This window comes from Blastomyces gilchristii (assembly GCF_000003855.2).
Source record: "Blastomyces gilchristii SLH14081 genomic scaffold supercont1.12, whole genome shotgun sequence".
Classification (NCBI taxonomy): Eukaryota; Fungi; Ascomycota; class Eurotiomycetes; order Onygenales; family Ajellomycetaceae; genus Blastomyces; species Blastomyces gilchristii.
The window spans coordinates 316,537-339,158 of record NW_003101671.1 but is presented as its reverse complement, the minus strand read 5'-3'; the positions used below and the strand labels follow the sequence as shown (position 1 = coordinate 339,158).

The window sequence follows — 22,622 nt, the reverse complement described above, 5'->3', positions numbered from 1 at the left end:
TTTTTAATGAAAAGCTTAAGAAACTCGGGACTCACCGCCTTTTGATTGCCTTGGTCTACGGCACGTGATATGTGATTCGTGGACTAGTTAAAATGGCTGCATGGAACATGTTTGAAATCAGTTTGAGCTCCTCATTAAATCTATCTGCACATCTGTCCAAGAATCTATTTAGTATATTCTTTTCAGTTTTAAGTGTAACTAACCGCCAACCAATCAACCCTACGTTCGCCTACATCAGCCTAAAAAAATGCGCAAGGCAAAGTTCCAAGATTGAAAAAGTCCAAAAGAAAAAGAGAATGGGGTGGGGGTTAGGGGGAGGAAAGAAATATGGAAAAAAATTCGTCCAGTCATCAAGGCCATACAAGAAGGGAGCATATCATTCGACGGGGAAGTCATTATAAATAGCGAATGAATGCAAAATTCGTTCGTAGATCATAAAACATTTTTTGAGGTTCTCGCCCGTTTACTCACTAACCTCCGAACCTACCTGCCATAGCCACCTCCGTAGTGTTGCTGAGAATGTGCTGGCGGATATCGTTGGCCCCCATGCATGTCTGGAGGAGAGGGTGCTGATCCAGGATGCCCATGCCAAGGCTGTCCACTGACCTGACTAGTCTGTCGTTGCATTCCACGATCATCGTGCATGTTCTGTGGCGGCATTTGACTATATGGCGGATTAACTCTCACGTCGTATGCGTAGTTCGGCTGGCCTTGGTGGGCCCCGTACATATTGTGGCTTTGGGAAGGAGGGCCCATGCTCTGGTGATACATCCCCTCCGGCGGGTATGGGGGCTGTTGGCTGCGGGGCATGCCTACCGGCGGGGAATGGGAGTTAGGGGGTACCCCAGGGTGTCCACCGGAATAGTGAGGATTGTACTGCGGCTGGCCCATGGAGGGATGTGGGTTGTAGTGGGGTGCTGGGTGTGATGGATAGTTCCTCGGGGGTGTCGTTGTCATGCTCAATCGTGAGCCATGTGATTGACGTGGGCCGCCTCGATAGGGTGTGGGGAATAAAGGAGGCGCGTTTGGATCTGGGTGGATGATGGTGATGAGGTTTTCTTCCGGCTGAGGGTTTTGCACTGGTCTTGAGGCGTAATGGCTAGACTGGGCTTGCTGAATTAAGAGCTGTTCATTTGAATGCTGTACTTGGCCATCATAGCTGTTGGTCGGAGCTGGTTGGCCACTGGCTGGCTGGGAATGATACTGGCTATCCATGTTTGCGGCAGGACCGGCTTGGTGGGTCGTGTAAGGTTGATGCATTCGCATCTCGACGTCCGTGTGGTAGGTCGACGAAGAATCTTGCTGCGTCTGGTAAGATGCGGCAGTATTCGGGCTCACGCCCTGCATTTGCACGTTTCCTTGGTCCATTTGATCACCTTGATGGAACTGAGCGGATCCGGACATGTGTTGAGAGTTTAAGTTTGATGAGGGACTCGCTTGACCAGCAGGGGAATATCGGACCTGGCTCTGTTCCGGCTTTGGGAAAGTTAGCCTTTAACCCAGTATGTTTACTGGTGGATGCACCGGAAGACAAAAAAGGGGGATGTATACCATCTGCTGGTTTGATGTGTTTTCGCTCCCATTCTGGCTGGCGACGCGGTGGGCGAGATCTGAAGCAACCTGCCCTAGGATACCCTGGCTGGGGGAGCGGGACTGCTGCTGCTGCTGCTGTTGCTGCTGCTGCTGTTGCTGCTGCTGGCTGGAGACTCCGCCGACCGGAGTGCTTTGTGTTCCTGCAGACGGAATTTGTTGATAATCTTGTCCTGACTGTGGAGTAGTCTGTGAACTATCAAAGGGTGTGGTCTTCAAGGCATTTTTTATACATTAGTTAGCTATACCTTGGTAGAAAGGAAAAGAGAAAAGCACCCCAGTGACGTACGAGAAAGCTTCCCCCGGACTGTCTTAAGTTAGCTCCACGAAGATTCAGCAGCTCCCTCGTTGCCTCAGTAGTATCCTGTGCTGGCATGCTACCCACGCGGGGCGGATGGTAGGGCCCAGGGCTAGCCACAGATTGGGGGGTCGACGAGGGCGTCGGGACAAAGGGTTCGGTGGGAATTTCCCATTGTGATTTGCCAGTTGCGCGCTGTACGTAGTACCATTTTCTCGAGACACCTTCCCACTGCGCAAGCCTTATTTGGATGAGAGAAAATTAGACATTGTCAGCAGGAGCCTCTCAACACCGCGCGGAGGGACGGGTAGAAAGAGACATGCGTACCAGCCCTCGGGAAGCGAAGGTGGAGGAGAGGACGGCCCGCCGCTGTCTGCGGGGGTCAAAATGCGCGAAGATTGTGCGCTCATGTTTGAGTGGAGGACTTTTTTCTGCTACCTGTATATATATATATGTAAATCGACACAACCCAAGTCAGCAAATATTTTAGGTTCTAACCGCAAATGAAGGAAAAAGATAAAATAAAATAAAATAAAATAAAAAGTAAAAAATAAAAAAGCAAGAGAATAGAGAGGTCGATTGAAAAGCGTTCTTTTAGAATCCGTCGAGACTTTGCTAAGTCCACCGTTTGGAGCATTCAGCAGCAAATCAGAGCACACCAAAGTACCATGTAAATAACTACTGTACATGTACAGGGTACAGTAACTAGATCAACAGCAGCCAGCGAGGAAGAACCGTGCAGAGCAATGCCACGACAGTAGCTGCGGGGAACTAATCGACAGCGCAACCAATGTACAGTACACATAGAACACATTTATCAAAAGGATTGGGCTGTAACACGGAGGAAAAGTGATATCGGAGACGCGTGGTGGAGGAGGTATATCAAGATTTGCGAAGGGAAGAAAGGCATACGTTTTGCGTAGGAACTATTGTAGTGTACGTACATGTAATGTAGTAACTGAGGCACGGGGAATGTAACCCCAAGTACGAAACTATGTAGTATAGCTGTTGCTGGTTGGCTAGATACGTGTCCAAACAAAGGTCGGGCTTGACTGGGAGAAAGCGGGAGTTGTATCAGGATGAGTGTGAGTCTCATAGTCAACCACAGTAGGAGCAGTAGGAGCAGTAGGAGCAGTAAATAGGAGCAAAAGAGAAGAGAGGAGAGGCCCAATACCCTCACCAGAACGTTTCGATTCCGCCTTTACATGCAGCGAGCGAGCGGACAGGACAGGTACTAGTAGCAGATCCGGCGGGCGAGAGTAGGCGAAGGAATGGACATCGAGCGCTTTCTCAGGTGTTGTTGTAGTTACATATGTATAACAGCGAGGGACTGCGAAGCGGGGCTTGGATGGACACAGGAGGAGACAAAAGCCCTCTGGTAGCAGACCAGGAGGGATATTTATTAGATCAACTTCGCAGTGCTTAGACAGTAAGCAGACCACGCTGTTGTGCCGAAGAAAACGCCTTCCACGTGCAATGATGCATGGTTACCTAGGTATCTAACTTGTCCAGCAAACAATGTATCTTACACTTGTGTCTGTTGTGTTTATTTATCTGTGGAGTATGAAAGTTGCGCTGAAAATTAATTGATTTCCACTCTATATACTAAATATATATATATATACCTCCCGAAACTCTAACCCCTATCAGCTCCATGTTCGACCGCGAACGGGGGCTCGCCGGGAGGCTTGTCTATATTCACATTCCATGTTTGAATACGGCTTCACATTCTGAAACACCCTCGGAACCAGTGCCCCGTGGTGTGTAATGCTTTGATTTAGAGCATGGATTTGTATCATATTTATTGCGAAAACCAGGGGAATTGACGTGAAAAAAAGGAACTAAAAGAGGGCGAAAAAATACATCCGCGACATTAGATGACTTCAGGCGCCCTGTTTTCCATAGACAGACCAGTCCGTCGGTTTCTTGTGTAGTATCCCATCCCAAACCAACCCAACACCAGGGTCCTTCCATTGGTACCCGGAGAACAAAAGAATCAACTCATAGAGTGCCTTCCTGAAAAAGGAAATATTGCGCCTGTCCTGTATATCTGCCATGACTATTGTCCCAACCATGTGATCGCATATTGATACAGAAAGGAGAAAATCAATGAATGAAAAGAATAAAGCAGGAAAAGGAGAAAGAAAAGAGCAAACTATACCTCCAAGGACAGGATATAAGTGGCCGCTTGGCCAACCAAGGTTTACCATGCATAGCGATCCACCTCCACAGGATCCCGTCCGCTCCAGTCCTCGTCACCCGTATCGTCGTCCTCAAAGTTATCGTTCGTCAGAAGATTATCGGCTGGCCGTAAATTGTCCACGCGTATCTCTACCACGTCACACATGCCGTGGATGAATTCCTCCTTCCCAGCGGAATCGGCTTGAGGATAAATTTTCTTGGCGATTATCCGCCGCTCAGTGTCGCAGGTTTCAACAGATCGTTGCTGGGCAATCCGTGTACTATGCCTTGGTCCGGTGCGAGCTGGTAAGTCTTTGTTGGTGCTTGAAAACGACCTAGAACGGGCGCGGTTGGTATGTCCCTCAGCAGTCTGGCCTTCGGGAGTCGATCTAGAACGCTGATTGGGAGGTAGCGAGCACCTGCGATATGTCCTCTCTAATTTGCCGACCCATTCCCTGCGGAAAGACGCCCGATCACGCCATCCGATTTCAAGGATTGCTGACAATTGAAGGACTCTCAAATTTGGCAAATATGGTGCCGAATGGATCAAAGAGTCGAAGAATAACATGGCCGTGGATATTTCCCATTTTCGCAAACGCTCTAGTTTCAGGATTTGCAACGAGGCTGGCCACGAAGGGACTTCAGAGTCGTGAAGGAGCTCGTCAAAGTATGGATCGACATCATGAGTAAATGAGACCGGTGAGGTAAAATTTAAGTCCAGCGTGAATGCTTCCAGATGCGGACATGACATGGCTAGGTCAGCTGTGAAGGACATGTTGAGATACCGGTTATGTTCAAGTACCAGGTCACGGAGGCTCTGGCCGCGACGGGCAAGAAAGGTGCCAAGGTTTGCAGACGTAACATTTTCACAGTTGACCAGCTTTAGCGATCTGAGGTTTAGGTCGAGATATGATAAAAGGTTATCATCGACACTGTAACATCGATTGAATTCTAGCTCTTGCAATCCCGGGAGTAATGATAGAGCAGATGCGAAAAGTTCTCCCGACTTTGCTTGGTCCTCATCTGAGTTATTGCCATTAGCATTGTCATTTATCGAGGAGCTGGGAGGTAGATTGAGGAGGTGTAAACTCCGCAAGTTTGTAAATGCTGGGCGACGGTGGACCGCCGCAATCTTCTGCGGCTGAAAACGCGGTGATGACAGCAGAAATTCTCCATTCCAAGCCCAACTGCGGAGGCGGATATTGTTCGCATCTAGGGCATCTAGAAACTTTTCCCAGGTATTTAAGCGCTGCTTCACATTCATGGGAGGGGGCATCGCAAGTTGTGTTGCATCGTGGAGCCGTAGGTGCTGGAGTTGAGGTGTGAGAGCGATCAACTGCCCGAGGTCAAGATGGCGGACGTGATAGTGGCGAAACAGGATGTCGAGTCGCTTGATTTTGTTTCTATAGTTTGTATAAAGGGTCTCTTGTGGCCGTTCTAATAAATGGACCAGGCCTGACAACCTGGATGGAGGAAAAAGGGGCGGCGAGTAGTAGAGCGTTGTGATGGCGGGCTCAAAAAACTCTCGACACAGGCGCGACGTACTTAGGAGCCAACGAACTGATTTGGTGAGATCTGATAAGGCAGGAGACGTTGATGGAGAGAAGGCATGATTGAAAATATTAAGGAGGATATGATAAGGGAGTTTTTGCCATGGCGGAATTGGCCCAATCGGGGTTAGACGCGTTGCATCAGAATCTGTCTGTTGCCTCTGCTTCTTGGGCGATGGGGTTTTAGGGAATTGCTGAGAGTTTTTGGAAAACAGTGAGCGTTTAGCACGAGCGGATGACGATCGTGTCACTTTTCCCGGTAGTAATGGCGGAGTGGATCCGCTTTCGGCCCCAGCATCAGCTAGTTGCTCAGAAAGATGCTCAGCGGCTAAATCTTCACGGTAGGTCAACGGACGGCGACGAGTGGAGGAGCAGAATCGATCAGAACCATAACTATCCGTATCATCAAGGAAAGACAAATCATTATCGCAGCTATCCTCCCGGTACGTCCTAACTCGCTTCCTAGTTGAGCGAAGTGGACGCGCTGAGGGTTCTCGGGGTTCTGAGCGAAGCGGGCGAAGTCTGGGAGCCATGCGCACAGTAAAGTAAAGACATTAACCCAAATAATGGGAGAACGGAAAGGAGAAAGAATCCCAAAGTGTGTGTAATATTTAAACCATCAGCGCATTCCTGCGCATGGTGGAATTAGGGGGTGAAAAGAAAAAGATATCAAGTGCCTCGGGCTTCGTGGATAACAGGGAGGAGAAATGTGCCATTGGCAAAAGCGGTCACCGAAACAACGGTGAATCAGCAAACAGAGTTGCAATCCAGAAATCTGGTGATGAGGAATGATGAGTGAAGCTGACACCAAAATTTTTAGCTCCTTCTCTGGGTAGGAAAGTTGGCAGAAGTCAAGGGTTGGTGGTTGGCTAGCGGATGGCGCGGGGTTGTCGCTTATCGCTTATCGCTTAATCAGCAGTCATGTGATAATGATCAAAGCTAGCCCAAAATAGAACTAGTTTCGATGCAGCGCCCGAGGGACTGTTTTCGGATGATCGTTCGAGAGCCATTGTGAGAAATAAAGACCTGCCCACTTTCAAGAATCAAAATCTTTGGATTTGATTTCAATTCCGTATCATCAACACACACAACACCAAAGAAAGGCTCTCGAATCCATTTGGAGTGCATATCCGAAACCGTTGGTCTTCAGGGTTTGCCGAATCCCAGACCGAAAGTGTTTTTTAGTGTTCTTGGGCAACTCGGGAAGAAAAAACTAGTGTGGCGGGTATATCTATACATGTAGCTCCGGACATTGAAATTATCAACCTGAACGTTGTTTTTCTGTGCCAGCGTGAAGCCTTGTGCACAGTGCAGCCACTGGCTACCTCCTCATGATAATTGATTTCGGTCTGTCCAGTGTGAAGTGAGATGACCATTTAGGTTGTAGAATAGCGACAAAGGCACATGTAGATGTATTTCTGATCCCTGGAACTGACATCATTCAGGTCTGTGTCCTGTTACGCTCCGAGGTTGATAGTTAGTGACTAGATACTGGAAATATTGATGTTATGGTATAATGCTTACCTGAAGCTGCTTGTCGTCGCCTGGAGTGCTGTGAACGACCGGCAATGAGGATTTGAGCGTGCCTCCGACATGGACATTTGGCTCTTAGGGGTTTGAGAGAGAAGAGTTCATGGAATCAGCAGCAACCATGCACTATTTTTGACTCCGAGTTCGGTTGCTGCCCAGGATGGATTTCTGTTTTGTTGCAGTTCTTGTGACAGGTGGATGCCATGACCAATCAAAAGTAAGCTTTCCGTGCCTCCTACACGGATGCATGAGTTATGTAACTCAAGGGAGAAGAGCCCAACTAGCAGGAAGAAATGGAATATGGTTATTGATTGCGGATTGGGTTGGTGTCTGCGATGACCCGCTGGCTTTGTGGCTGGTATTGAAAGCTATGACCATCGAAAATGAGACTTCTGTGCCTCCTACATAGATATCTTTGGACAGCGGTTGATCCGAGTGGCAGTAACAGTAAACAGTTTATTGATTGCGAATCCGATTGCTAACTGAGATTACCTCTTACTACCAGAATCCATGGGGCCGCCCTTTTGATCACTTAGGTCTCGCGATAGTTTTCACTGGAGTTTTGAAACAAAGATAGAGCAAAGCAATGCGTGACACACCTAAAACATGCTGCAGCTGCGGATATAGATTCTGTGAAGTAAGTCGTTCAATTGTCCAGCATCGTAGCAAACTGATTCTTTGGCCCACCATTGTGTTTTCGAGTGGCGTACCACCGTACCAGAGAGTGACCTAAACATCAAGTGAAGCTGATCCAAATCCGAAGACGGCCCTGAAAAGTTGGCCTTATTAGGCATACTTCATAGCCTCTCCAGGCTGCAGCGTATGACATTGGTTAAATACACTTGAGAGAGGGCACTAACAAGCTTAGTGTGGATTATAGACTTACATTTTCAGAGATGGATTATTTCCCCTGAATGACAAGTAATCAAGTAACTAATCGGGAGGCTGCATCGACTTGCGATATACTCTGTAGAAAACCTTATAATGACTGAAACTGCGGCAAAGTTGGTCTGCTTGCTGCGTACTCCGTATATCGAAAGGGTTTGAATTCATGTATCTCCAAGTTCGTCTCCTTATTCTGAATATACTGCGAACACTGAATTTTCTAGAGGATACTAGAATACTCATAGCAAACAACTTGTTGTTTGGATGGAGATACTAGACATTACTATTTGGGGAAAGAAGAATACCACCTATGATACAATAATAATGAACATCAGAATTTGCCTTTTCATTGCTTCCCATGCCTAGTACACGCTCAAACATCTTCTCTGAACTGCTGCACCTACTTGCAAGGAACAAATATCCGCGGCTGGGTAGAAAGCCACATATCCACCGAGTCAAACTTGTCATCACTAATTCAGATCCATCATCGCTCTCAATTCCCACAGGGTCTACACACTCATCATCATCCAGATCATCGTCGTCAGCCTCGGCCGCACCACTCAGTGCCATGAGACGCTGCAAGACCCATTGCATATCTAGCAGCCTTATGTTTGGTAAAGGTAGATTAATCGGATTAGATGTTTCAAGAATTACCTCATCTCCAGAATGAATCGGGCGATCAGTGATGACATTGTGTATCTTTAGATGCTTGGGTTCAAAAAAAAGTGTTTCCACGATTTAGGTGGCTTCAAAAAAATCATGCTAGACCCTAGACCAGCATTGGGGTAGTTTCGAAATGAACGCTCAAAATTTCAGACTCGGAGGCCTAAAAAGAAAAAGAACTGGTGGAGCATAACATGTAGTTAACTATCAATTGCACTAGTCCCAATATAGTTGGTGTATGACTATATAAAGTTTAGTCTGTCTTGGCCTTCACAGATACAGCATATCTGTTGGGGGTCCCGGGTTGATCGGCCCTTCTACCAGCAGTGCGCTGGTGGTGACTGAGCTCTTTTGCCCCAGTAGCCTACAATATCATTATCATCAATGCATGCTCATTGTAATAACTTACTAGTATAAAATATATAAAATACACATCTGACTCATTCTCTGTATAGGCTGTCGTAGAAAAGCTGAGCATGGTTAGAAAAGGAAAAGCATCCCATCTAAAATACATACACACTAGAGCTTCTCACTATCTCAAAACACTCAATACTTAACACATAGTTATGTTAAAGATAAGAATTATAGAGTAGTTACTCTCTAGAATAGTTAACTGAAAACCCCTTTCATTTTTTAAATATAGTAAGTATTGTGTTATGTGAAAAATCATCAATGCGTAAAATAATCTCTAATTGAAATGGCGTATCTTTCCGCTATTTATTATTAGTCTTGAGAAGGAATGACATGGATGTAGAAGGACGAAACTTACTATGTTCAGCTAAGAAGACACCACTCAACAAATCGAACAGATGATGGTAGTTATTTACCATAGATCTCAAAGCTAGCCTTAGTTGGCTCTTTTATGCCATTCTTCTATCATCCAACTCCTTGAACGCTAACTAGGAGAACTCATGTGTGTGGTTTTCCCTTGGAAATTCATGTGGCATCATGCATTGCTCTGAGTACTGGAATCTCATCTCTCAAATAATTAATATTGCATAGGCTTCGAGATCAATCTATAATATAGAACATACCTCTTAAAAGACAGCGAAGAGGGGACAGAGAGAGGGAAATAAAATGAGAAGCGTAATCCAATTTGGGAGATATATAGAAATACACGAAGGGACCAATAAACCACACATACCCGAGCTCAGCTCAACGGAACAGCGACACATCTAATCCAACTAATGGCACGCTTTCCCATATTTTTGTAGCCTGATATAGTTATATGGGAGCGGCGCAAGGAAGCCTGCGGCCATAGACACACCAGCAGCACCCCAGAAATAAGGGTCAGAGAGAGCGACCACTCCACCGGTCAAATGGTAGTCCACTGTATTCTGGACTGCCTCCATGCTAAGCATTGAGATCGTACTCATCCCTGCAGCCGTTTTGAAAGCCTGCGCCCAGCCCAATTTATCACGTCCAAGGTGAAGCAAAACGGTTTCAAGGGTCATAGAACTTGCAATGCCACTCGCCACTGATGGAAGCTGATTAGCATGCTACGACGAGATCCATCGTGTTAGGGAAAAGAAAATAAAATGAAATCACAAGACTTACTAGCTACTCCCATGATGTATCCGACGCTTAAATCCGGGTAGTACGCCTGTAAGAACCACATGGCGGAGAAGTCGCCGATTGTACACCCAATTAAGCAGCGCAGTGTGTTGAGCATGGCTCTTTTCCAAATGGGAGGCGATTTCCAAAAGGATAAGCTAAGCGGAGATGAGGGGATAGTCGGCGGCGAGGTCTGACATTGGCGGTTAGTGTCAGATGAAGACTTTTCCACTCCCGGCGATACGTTGGGAAGGGTATGTTTTGATCTGAAATTATAGACACCCTTCGCCCAAGTAACACGTCGCTTAGCAACTTGTTCGCAACGCAAAACTGGCCCCCGAAATATTATCCCACGGGTGACCCTCATCCTACTCGAGTGCCTTAGAGTCCACATATGCCAATATATATAAGGGAGAGAATAGTGGGATGAATATATGGTGTTTCAGTGATTAATGGCAGCGATGGTGAGTTGCCTCTGGATTTGCGACTTGTTTCGCGAGATTTGAAAGTCGCGGCAACGCTAGGAAGAGCCCGGATATGGCAATACGGTAGAAAGTGCGGCGGTCTAAGCCGTTTCGTCGTATGCCTTCGGCGAGGATAAGAAGCGTAACCCAGAAGAAGAAAGGTCGGAGGGATTGAAATTGGGATGCGGACGCTGAGCCGATGGAAAAAGCATCAAGTAGGGTCTTGATTGTTTAACAGGACGTAAATATTAGCTTCAGCTCAAAAGATACATACGAGTCTGATTCAGTTGAGAACAGAGAATAGCAAATTAGGGAGGCCTTACCGGAAGCCAGCAGCATGTGCTATGAAGGAGAGCAGATGCAACGGGTGAGACGAACGAAAACAGCGATGAGCTAGTTAGGCTAGGGTTTGACGCGGTTTTCGAGTCGGACGAAGCTTTGCGCTCGTTGTTTGGATCGCAACAGGATGCCATAGGTACGAATGGGCGATGGATGACTAGATATATCAAGGGATATGCATATCAAGGCATATAACGAACTTATGTATATACGGGACCCAACCCCCCTATCCCGACGGCGTCGCAAACTCGCAAAAACCACGCACTTCGTAAGGTCTGGGCATCAAATAATTGTGGATTACATCAGAAACTGACAAAGCAATGAGTGATTTGTGTGGATACACGTCACTTGCTTGGCGGATATCGCAAATATCCCAATATCCCATGGATATTCCGTTGTCGGGGTTTGTCGTTGTGGTCAAGCCTGCCGTTAAAATAGCTAACTTATTTGTCAGGAAATGTTCCTGGAAACGCGCGCTTCGTTAGCCAATCAGGCCGGTTTGAACTCACCAGCGAAAATCCAGTCGTTGGCTTATATTGGATTTGACAAAAGGAGTTTGATCGTAAATGTGGGATTAGTCTAAAGCACCGCACACGTTGGCAGTGAGTAAGTTACATGTACTAAGTACTAGGCACCAAGTACAGTACATAAATCCATCGAGACGAGGCATGTGTAGTGCCATAACTTGAAAAATTGGCCGTGTGAAGAAAGAGAGAGCATGAATGGCCGTCAAGTCGCTGTCCGAACAAACTTGAGTCCCCCATTTTTTTCATTTTTGTATGAAGGATTTTTGGGTTAGTTATAGGTTTCTTGGAGACGGAAAATGCCTACAATCGTAACTTGTGCACCCGCAATTCGCCCAAGCACTAAGCTCAAGGAGTGGCTAATGCTATAAATATAAATCGTCCCTGACTTCCCTTGCTGCTCAAGTCTCTAGTATCATGTGTTAGAAGATCACTATTGATTCAAGAGAGATCCTGAGAGCAGGGGTTAGAATTAGGACAAAGTTTTACTGGTGGCATGATATATTATTATTATATTCTATAGACTTTTCTTACTGTCTGCCAAAGATGCACTGCCGCCGAGCTCAGCAAAGAAATGAGACGTTGTCAACTGTGGCTCGGCCTAGGAACCGCCACAGGCGATGGTGAAAACAAGATAGCGTGGAGACTAACTGCGTAGGGATAACTACAACATGAAACACGAAATGATCGCTATTGTACCCCCCAATTTTTCTTTGGTGACTAATTTTTTAGCTTTAGGGGGATCATCTACTACCTCACGTCACCTACCGGCGCTGAAGCGTCAAGAAGCCAGATGCATCCGAATGCCGTACAGCACTTCACCTGGGTAAATAAATGCGTACCAAATTGGGATGCAGCATCGATCCTTGTCACATGTTTTGCATTTGGGTGGTGCTGCATGTGCCCGGCGAAGATTTTGAACAGCCGAAATCATTCTTTGCAATCAAATCGTAGCTACCTGGGCCGTTGCCTGGACTAGCTTTCTTACAGGCAGTTCCCGGGGGGATCTTCGTATGACTGGACTGGCCATATCCCATCCCCGATGCAATCATCTGCTACTTGATCAGGACATTACAATAATGGTTATCAATATATTGTAGTCAGAATACGGGGGCGTTTCGAGACTGGTATGCACTTCCTGCTCATACTGGACTGTATGTATGTATGTATGTATGGGACCCACTTAGTAACTGCCATGGTTGGTAGATTCGAGGCGAACATCTGGAAACAAGAGGGCGACAAAAATAAAAAATAAAATAAAAAAAAATAAAAATAAAAAAAAAAAAATAAAAGTAATAGGACGAATTTTGAAGGAAGGGTTTCCCTCAAAGAATAACCAAATATTTTGCATAGTGCTAGTCTTCCATGAAAGTTCACTAGATTGTAACTAAGTTACTCCGTAGAATCTTGCCGAGTTAATTAATGTAATCAACCACCTAACGCTCGTTTCCACCTAACACTCGCCTTTGTAAATCAATTACAATCAACTTTAAATGTTAATATCTCAATAAATATTCATTATTTTAATTTTCTAATTTGTAATCTATAAATATCAAGACTTATAGTATAATATAATTCAAAATTATTATAATATAGTTAAAATTAATTAAAATATGAATTCAATTAGAAAATAAAATACAGTAAAATAAAATATATAATATTTTATTATAAATTAAGAAATATGTATTATATATTATTGAAAATAATAATTCTTATATAAATATATTATAATTTAATAAATATTAAATTATTTTATATAAGAATTCTATTGTAGTGTACACTGCTATGTAGAGTTAGATATAAGAGTAAAAACTTATCTAATTCTCTAAAAGATGAGAGATGAGCATACACTCTTATATATACAGTGATTGTTTTTATAGAGATTAACTCTTGTAAAAGAAGTGATTATCTATAAAAAGAAGAACAGAGACTCTGTGTAAGAAGTCTACACTGAATAGATTGATATAATATTATAGATCTTATGTAATAAAGATAAAAATATTAGAGAAGAAAAGAAAGAGAAAGTATGAGAATTGACAATTGAGATGAATATTTATACATGTATTTGTAGTGGCTGAGAATCAGTGATCAAGAATAGCTGAGAATCAGAGCATATGCATTTGAGAATGAAGTGATTGAAATCTGTGAAGTGTAATGAAATAGTCTATATAATTGATCAGGTGCAGCTCATTACATTAGTCCCTTCTTTCAGAAGCAGTTCTCATCAGTCAAGAGCTGCTGTTTCAGATAACATGAAACTCAGAGTTCAGATCAGTTAATTGTAGCTGACTCATTTCACAAGATATTATCAGCTGTGATTACAGAGTCTCTTATTAAGAATATTCTTAATCTCTTACTCAAGCTCATTATCTTCTTCTATAATATCTGATAACTGTCAGTTAGAAGTTAGTTGAGAAGAGAACAGATCAGTAATAGTGTAGTAAAGTAAGCTTGTATAAAATATATTATAAATTTCTAATAATATGTTAAGATAGTAGTTATAACTATCTAGAACTTCTATCACTTTATACTTGATATGATAATAATCTAGTATATAAGATGAATATGTGATTTATATATTCTTAAGATTCAATCATATCAGATCTTCTATCTTATATTATTTAATGAGATCTCAGTGAATATTAATTTAATTCTCTTAATCTTATTTTACAGTTATTATGAAGATCTCTGCTTAATTATAGATATCTCAGAGCTTTATTACTATATTATCAGTGATCTGAATCAGACTGCAGAGGTTCAGTATGAACTATGTAATCTTTAAAAGATTTAATACTTTTATATAGTATCTATGTATAAGAAATAATAAGCTTATATCTGTTAAAATAGTATCTTGACTATTGATAGTAATCTCTGCATGTAGAAGAAGATTATATCAATTATCTTATAAGTAATTACAGAACTTATAAAGATAATTCTTCATAGTCTGAATTATCTATTCTGATATATTATCAGTCTCAGAGTGATAGATAGTTAATAGACAGTGTATAATCTTAAGAACTTGACAGATTCTTATTCAGAGAGTACTCATGAATTGACAGTCTTAATTTAATACTATAAATCTTGATAATTCATGTATCTGATAGAATAGACTCTGTAGAAAAGCTTCAGTGATTTATTCATTATTCATCTTATTATAAGATTTCAATATTATATCTTTGCTCAGTTAATTTATAATGATCAGAATATTTCTACAACTCTTACTTTCAGATAGATTGATAGTGAAGTTAATTACTATATCTCATCAGATTCTATCAGAGATATTAAGTAATTTTAATAGATCTTTTCTACAGTTCTTTCATAAGATAATAGAAGAACAGTGATTACAGTTTCAGATGAAGTATCTGATACTATTTAATATCTCAGATTAGTAGAACTCTTAAGAGATTATTCTATACAGTTATTTATAACCTGAATAACTGATTATATATAAATCATGCATCTCTTGTATTATCTGAGTGTATAAGAGTTTGAAGTGAAGAACTCAGCATTATTCACAGAATTGTAGAGTATTATTATTATTAATTAAATATTCTGAGATATCAGTTCTTATATATAGTTCTGAGAGAAATCAGAATGCTTCTTGATATACTGCTTTAATAAGAGTCTGAAGAAGTTCATTTATCTGAGCTGCTGTATATCACAGTTCATCTAGTATAGAGAAAGCGAAGATATCAATAACAGTTCTAACTGAAGAAGTATATATAGTGTCATGAACTGTTTCATCTTGATCAACTAGTATCTTCAGATTTAAGAGTCAGTGCTCTCAATTCATTCAGTGAGTGTGGCAGGCTGCGCCTGATCAATTATATAGACTATTTTATTACACTTCACAGATTTCAATCACTTCATTCTTGAACATGTATGCTCTGATTCTCAGCCATTCTCAATCACCAATCCTCAGCTGCTATAAACGCGTGTATATTCTTCCGCTCTGAAGCTCCACCGCGTACACCATCACATATGTGTATAAATATTCATCTCAATCACTGATTCTCACACTTTCTCTTTCTTTCCTTCTCTAATGTTTTTATCTTTGTTATATAAGACCTATCAATATTATACTGATCTATTCAGTGTAGGCCTCTTACACTATAAAAATATTGATTGTCTTCTCATAAGAAATGATTATTCATCAAGAGATATTCAAACACGTAACAATATGTAAGAAAGAGAAAACACAGTTAAGCAAATATCAAGTTCTCAGATAGAAGCTTGCTCATCAGTTACTCTGACCCTGCAATAAAGATCTTATAAAAGAATATTAGTAAAAGATCTGAGAGTTCTGACACTCAGACATATGAGAATACAATTACATTTCTTCAGATTTCACAGATATTATACATTTAATAATCAATATAATCATGTCTAACAATAATATGAAACCCTTGAACATGAGCATAGATGTGATACCACAGTGACTTCAAGCAATGTTGAAATTACAACAGTAACAGATAGCAGACATGCACATAACTCAATAACTTTAATACAAAGAGATTCAACAATTAACTCATGTGATTTCAACATCTACAGAATCAAATACAAAAGTGCTGAAAGAATGCTTAAGTGCTTTCACATATTTCAATACTTCTGATCTCACTCTCTACTCATTATAAAGAATGAAAATGCTTGTGAAACTGAGTATAGATGAAGATGTCATCAGTTCATTAATCAATCAAGATTGATATATCAATGAACAATTGAAAGATCATATAAAACAGAAGTTTCATTCATGAATGAAAGCATGTGAATCAGCATTGTGAACACCTGATAATATTATGAAATATCTTAATATTCTGTTCTGAGACACTGTCATACAACAGAAAGCATTAGATTGATTACAGAGTACTTAACAGAGAAACACTTTTCTTATAATATTTATCCCTGACTTCAACATCAAGATTATAGAAGCAGATAATCAATCTTGAGAGAATTGAATGAAGATTAGCATGCTTAAGAAGACATTAACTTTCCAACTCTTACAGACTCTTATAAGTGCAGATGAAGACCAGACTTATAAAGACTTCTGCACACAGCTCTGAACAATGAATAACTGTCTTATCAAGCTCAAGAATATACAGAACAGTGACAGAAGACATTACATCTCAGCAACTTATACACTCACACTGAGGAATAATAATGATGCAGATGTCATGAATTGAGTAGACTCAAATGTCTATGTATAAGCAAGAGTCTTCACTGTCTGAACAGGCTTCTGAGTCTCTGAGATCACTTCTGAAGAAGTCACTGATCAATATCAACATGAAGTGTGTATCAACTGTAACTGATTAGAACACATTACTTTCAACTGTTAATCAATCTATGTGTCTTCATACTTGAGAGAAAGATCAGTGTCTTCTTGTTTAAAGAATGAATCAGTGTCTGTTCACATCAATTACATTACATTAGAGAAAGATTCAGAAGATAACTATGAGAATGTCTTAGTGAAACAGGGAAAAGATTAGCTTCTGTTCAAATTTATAAACAGAAGCTTGAAGAGGTCAAATGACAATGATTTGAAGAGAAGATAATAATGAATGTGATTCTTGTATCTACTGTGATTGATAATATGTATAATATGAAAGTCATGATAGACAGTGATCTATGTCACTATGCAATGATAAAATCTTTAGTTATAAGACATCATAACCTTCAGTGTATCTCTTTATCAAAACCTTGACTTCTCACAGGATTTGATGGTTCAAAAGACATTTGTATTCATTACATGATGAAGCTGATCATAGATGTGAGAGAATATCAACATGAAGATGCCTATGCATATGAAGTTGATAATCTTGATTACAATCTTATGTTAGAACTTGCCTGACTATCTGAATAAGATATCTTATTAAACACTTGAAATAGAAGCTTGATGTTCTCTAACAATGATAGAATTCACAAAGATGACATTCACAAGACTATTGATCTGATACAGATCTCTGTCAACATCTACAAAATACTCAGAAAAAGAAGTTGCTGAAAGAATCATTAACAGCAGAATCATGTATCAATCTATTCTGCCAGTCTGATCAATATCAAAAAGACTCTAGAAAAATTATCCTGTATTACAATAACAGATTCCCATACAAAACTTTCTCAATAATATTATGAATATCTAGATGTCTTCTGATAAGATAATATTATAAACATACTTCTCTTACAAGATTCTGAAGTGAATCACAGTATCAAGTTAGAGAAAAAGAATGATAAGAACTCTGAATCATCATAAGGCCCTCTTTATAACATGTTCTGAGATGAACTTCTTCTTCTTCAAAAGACACTCAATGATCTGTTGAATAAAGAATTCATACATGTTAGTAACTCTTTCACTGCAGCTTCTATTCTCTTTGTAAAGAAATCAGATGAAGAACTCTGATTCTGTGTGAACTACTGAGGTCTGAACAGATTGATAAAGAAAGATTGATATTTCTTATCTCTTATCAATGAAACTCTAGCACAGATCAGATGAGCTCAATGATTTATAAAACTAGATATCATTGCTGTGTTTCATAAGATTCATATCACTGAAGAAGATGAATGACTTACAGTATTCTAAACATGTTATGACCTCTTTGAATGAATAGTCACACTCTTTGAACTGATTAACATCTTCAGTACATTTCAGAAGTATATCAACTGAGCACTCTGAGATTTTCTTGATGAGTTTGTATCTGCTTATCTAGATGACATCCTCATCTTCACTGATGAATTCAGAAAAGAATATCAAGAGTATGTGTGAAAGATATTACAACAGCTACAAGAAGCAGGACTACTGATAGATATTGACAAGTGTGATTTTGAAGTCAAGAGCATCAAGTATCTGAGTTTTATTATAGAAGCTGACAAGGGAATTTGAATGAATTCTGAGAAAGTCTTCATCATTCTTGAATGAGAAGCTCTGTGTACTGTGAAAGATGTACAAAGCTTCATTGAATTTGCTAACTTCTATCAGCAATTTATACAAAACTTCTCAGATATTATGAGACCACTTACAGATCTTACTAAGAAAGACTCAGTATTTCAATAATCAGTGAATACTGAAGCTGTATTTACACAGATAAAGAAGATATTCATTAATACCTCTCTGCTGATAACATTTGATTCTGATCATAAGACAGTTATTGAAGCTGATTTCTCTATGTGACAGAAGAAGTGATATTGTAATATGATGATAAAGATGTTCTATGATCATGTGTCTTCATATCTAAGAAACTGAGTTCTGCTGAATACAATTATGAGATCTATGACAAGAAACTTCTCACAATCATACACTGTTTAGAAGAATGAGACTCTGAACTCTGAAGTATCTTCAAATTTAAGATAGTCATAGATTATAAGAATCTCAAATACTTTACAACTATCTGTAAACTCACTGAATGACAGATACAATGATCTGAGTTCTTAAGCTGTTTTCATTTTACAATACACTATCATTCTGATAGTCAGAACTCGATGGCAGATGCTCTCTCATAACAAGAGCAAGATATACCATCTGATGTAACAGATACTCACTGAATGAATTGAGAGCACTGACTCTTGAATTTGAAGATACTAGTTGATCAAGATGAAACAGTTCATGACACTATACATACTTCTTCAGTTAGAACTATCATTGATATCTTCACTTCCTCTACACTGAATAAACTGTGGCATACAGCAGCTCAGATGAATGAACTTCTTCAGACTCTCACTGAAGCAGTATATCAAGAAGCACTCTGATTTTCCTCAGAACTACATATAAGAACTATCTAATGAAAAGAAGACTTGTAAACTGATTTATTAATTCAAATGAGACATCAGGATCAGGTTATGAGATTATTCAATTTGATATTGAACTGAGTGAAAAACAAATGAGTGAAAATCCTCTTCTCTCTAATCAGTTTAACTTTGAAAAAGCTGATTGGAAAGCAGTTGAAGAAAGCATAAAACTGTTAAAATCTGAAAGGCAGAATGAGCTATATTGAAATTCTGGTCAAGATATCTCAAATGAAATGCTTGAGAATAGAGTGAAGCTTATTACATCTATTATTCTAACAAGTGTTAGAGATAATATTTCAAAGAGAAAATCTTCTGAGTATTTAGAACCTTGGTGAAATGAGAATATCTCATCTAAAAGAAAAGCATTAGCTACTGCTAGAAGAGATTGAAAGAATGATGTAATATCTGATAAAGAGTTCAAAGCTGTCAGAAATAAATATTTTTCAGATATTAAAAGAGCTAAAACAGACTGCTGGAATAAATTTCTTGAAGAAGCACAAGAGAAGGAAGTTTTTAAAGCTTTTAACTATACTAAAAGAAGAAGTGTAGCAAAACTTCCAGCCTTAGAATATGAGTTTCAGAATGAATCATATACAGCAAACTCTTTTGAGGAAAAATGTCAAGCTTTCATGAGAATTCTCTTTCAGAACTCACCAGATTCAGATTCAGATTCAGAGGAAGAGAATATATCACTTCTCAACTACATTGATGAAAATGACTGGAAATGGCCTGATCTTACACAAGATGAATTAGAGTCAGCTATCTTCTCAAGTTCTGTTAAAACTGCTGCAGGGCCTGATTCAATTAATCACTTAATTATTCAAAATACATATTCCTACTTAAAGAATGAATATTTTGAGCTCTTTTTCAATCTCTTGAAAAATGAATATCATTCTGAATACTGAAGAGAAGCCACTGGAGTGATTCTTGCAAAACCTAATAGAAAAACTTCAATTCCTAAGTCATATAGAGTAATATCTCTATTAAACTGTCTAGAAAAGATTTTGGAAAAGATAATAGCTACTTAACTATCTTTTATTAGCTCTATTAATAACTCTCTTTTATTCAGTGAACAAATGAGAGATAGAAAACAATGTTCTGCAATTGACACTGTTCTCTCAGTTGTTCATGATATTCAAATAGCAAAGTATGAAGATCTGGTCTCAAACTCTCAACTGCAGTTTTTATTGACATAAAAGAAGCATTTGATCATGTTTCAAAGTCAAAGTTAATTCAGACTTTGAAGATGTTAAAAATGCCACTTTCTCTAATAAAATGAGTTAACTGTTTTATGTCTAAAAGAATCATATAACTTTTCTTTGATAGAATGAAATAAGACAAGACTGAGATAAAAATAGAAGTATCACAAGAATCTTCAATCTCACCTATTTTATTTGCAATATACACTGCATATCTATTTAAAAATAGAAATATGAGAATAGTACAATCTTCAAGTTATGTAAATAATATTGGTCTAGTCTACAGCTCAAAAACTATCAAAGAGAATTTGAAAGTAATTGAAGAAGCTGTAAAGAAAATCTTTATTAGAGCAGATATCAATCAAATTCAATTTAATATGAATAAAACTGAGTTAATTCATTTCTTTTCTAGATTCAATGAGAAAGAACTATCTCTAACTCTTTTAAATAGAGAGATTAAACTCAGTGTAAATGTCAAATGATTAGAAGTATGATTAAACTCTAAGTTGAATTTTAAATATCACATTCAACAAAGAACTGTCAAGGCAGAAAGACTATTGAACAACATAATCAGACTATTAAATACAGAGAGAGGTCTATTCTTCCAGGCTATGAGACAGTTATATGTAGCCTGTATTACATCAGTAGCTGATTATGAAGTTCAAGTTTGATAAAGTAATCAAGAAAATTTCACTGAACTCTTTCAAAGTCTGCAAAACAGAGTCTTGAGAAGAATTCTAGAAGTATTCAAATCATCTCCTATTAAAGCAATGAAAATTGAAGCTTCAATTTCTTCTCTTACTATTAGATTTGAAAAGACCTGTATGAACTATGTGCTGAGAGTTATAAAGATGAGCTCAAATTATATAATCAGAGAAAGAGTCTCTTCTTCATTTCCATCAATTAACTCTGGAAATGAACTGGATTGAAATAGATTTCTTGATTGAAATGAAAATAATTCTTCAAAGAAAATGTCTTCTCAACTTTACAGACTATACTCTCTGATTAAAAATCAATTTTCTTCTTTAAATATTGAAAAAGTGAATCATGAGAAGTTATCTCTCTGAAGAGAAAAGCTTGAATCTCTTATAGACTTAGAAATAAGTGAACTATCAAAAGAGAAAGAATATGAACAGTATTTGAAGAGAATTTCTACAATCAATATAAAAGACTCTATTCTGATTTATTTAGATGACTCAAAAAATGAGAACCTGAATAGATTAGACACAGACATTGCTTATACTGAAGATAATATCAATTTTATCTCAGATTTCTGAAATCTAGACTGTGAATCTGAAGTCTTTGATGCTGAACTATTTGCAATAGTGAAAGCTTTCAAACTCATAGAAATAAAATCTTATAAAAGAGGAAATAGTTTGAAAGAGATATGAATATTCTCTGATAGTCAAGCTGCTTTAAAAAGACTTAGAAATAGTCAGATTCATAATAATCAAATGAATCTTGAACTGATCTTAAACTCTGTTTTGAAAATTCAAAAGAGAAGAATATCAAAGCTGATAATTCATCTACACTGAGTTCCTGCTCATATGAATATTCATGGCAATGAATTGGCTGATTCAGCTGCAAAAAAGGGTGCAGAATTAAGCAGATCTATTCAAAAAATTGTGTCCTGGTCTTTTATAAAGAGAAAAATAAAAGAATCTTATTTAGACAAGTGAAATGAAAGCTGGCAGAAACAAAAGAAGAGTATACATTATTCAAGATTTGAAACAAAACTCAAGTGGAAATCTTGTTTAATTAAATGTAAAAAGAAAATATTCTCATCTATAATACAGCTGAAACTAGGACATGGCTATTTCAAATCTTATATACAAAGATTTGATGATAGATTTAACTCAATAGAATGCTCATTCTGCAATGCAAATGAGAATCCTGAGTATATTATAATGCACTGTGCATTATACAATAATCTCAGAGTCAGATTGAAAGAGAAGTATGATCTAAATCAATTAAATATGAGATTCTTATTCTCAACTGAGACAGGAATTAAATACTTAATAGACTTTCTATCAGAAACTCAAGCAGCTACAAGAAAATGACTAAATTCA

General features: G+C 39.2%; 5 protein-coding genes across 6 annotated transcripts; all 5 read right to left on the bottom strand.

The window, feature by feature from the left end:
* Nucleotide 1: 1 nt before the first annotated feature.
* Nucleotides 2-3,379, bottom strand: BDBG_05815. Of its 2 annotated transcripts, XM_031722323.1 has the most exons (6): nt 3,063-3,379; nt 2,801-2,940; nt 2,216-2,326; nt 1,880-2,129; nt 1,552-1,803; nt 2-1,476 (listed from the first exon to the last, which is right to left on the bottom strand). In XM_031722323.1, the coding sequence occupies exons 3-6, from the start codon at nt 2,296-2,298 to the stop codon at nt 484-486; spliced, it is 1,578 nt and encodes a 525-aa protein (XP_031579176.1). In that variant the 5' UTR covers nt 2,299-2,326; nt 2,801-2,940; nt 3,063-3,379; the 3' UTR covers nt 2-483. The 2 variants fall into 2 exon arrangements, with proteins under 2 accessions (XP_031579176.1, XP_031579175.1); XM_031722322.1 differs by having other exon boundaries at nt 2,801-3,379.
* Nucleotides 3,380-3,446: 67 nt separating this feature from the next.
* Nucleotides 3,447-8,042, bottom strand: BDBG_05814 (uncharacterized protein). The gene is made up of 2 exons (XM_002623594.2): nt 7,144-8,042; nt 3,447-7,073 (listed from the first exon to the last, which is right to left on the bottom strand). Exon 2 carries the CDS (start codon nt 6,150-6,152, stop codon nt 4,092-4,094), a length of 2,061 nt encoding a protein of 686 aa, XP_002623640.1. The 5' UTR covers nt 6,153-7,073; nt 7,144-8,042; the 3' UTR covers nt 3,447-4,091.
* Nucleotides 8,043-8,307: 265 nt separating this feature from the next.
* On the bottom strand, nt 8,308-8,726 carry BDBG_17308 (uncharacterized protein; the record flags this gene model as incomplete). The annotated part of the gene is made up of 2 exons (XM_031725061.1): nt 8,308-8,638; nt 8,689-8,726. 2 exons carry the CDS (start codon nt 8,724-8,726, stop codon nt 8,308-8,310), a joined length of 369 nt encoding a protein of 122 aa, XP_031579174.1.
* Nucleotides 8,727-9,881: 1,155 nt separating this feature from the next.
* On the bottom strand, nt 9,882-10,618 carry BDBG_17307 (uncharacterized protein; the record flags this gene model as incomplete). Its single annotated transcript, XM_031725060.1, has 2 exons — nt 9,882-10,174; nt 10,255-10,618. 2 exons carry the CDS (start codon nt 10,616-10,618, stop codon nt 9,882-9,884), a joined length of 657 nt encoding a protein of 218 aa, XP_031579173.1.
* An 82-nt stretch (nt 10,619-10,700) lies between these two features.
* BDBG_17306 (uncharacterized protein) lies at nt 10,701-11,188 on the bottom strand (the record flags this gene model as incomplete). Its single annotated transcript, XM_031725059.1, has 2 exons — nt 10,701-10,937; nt 11,039-11,188. 2 exons carry the CDS (start codon nt 11,186-11,188, stop codon nt 10,701-10,703), a joined length of 387 nt encoding a protein of 128 aa, XP_031579172.1.
* Nucleotides 11,189-22,622: the final 11,434 nt, after the last annotated feature.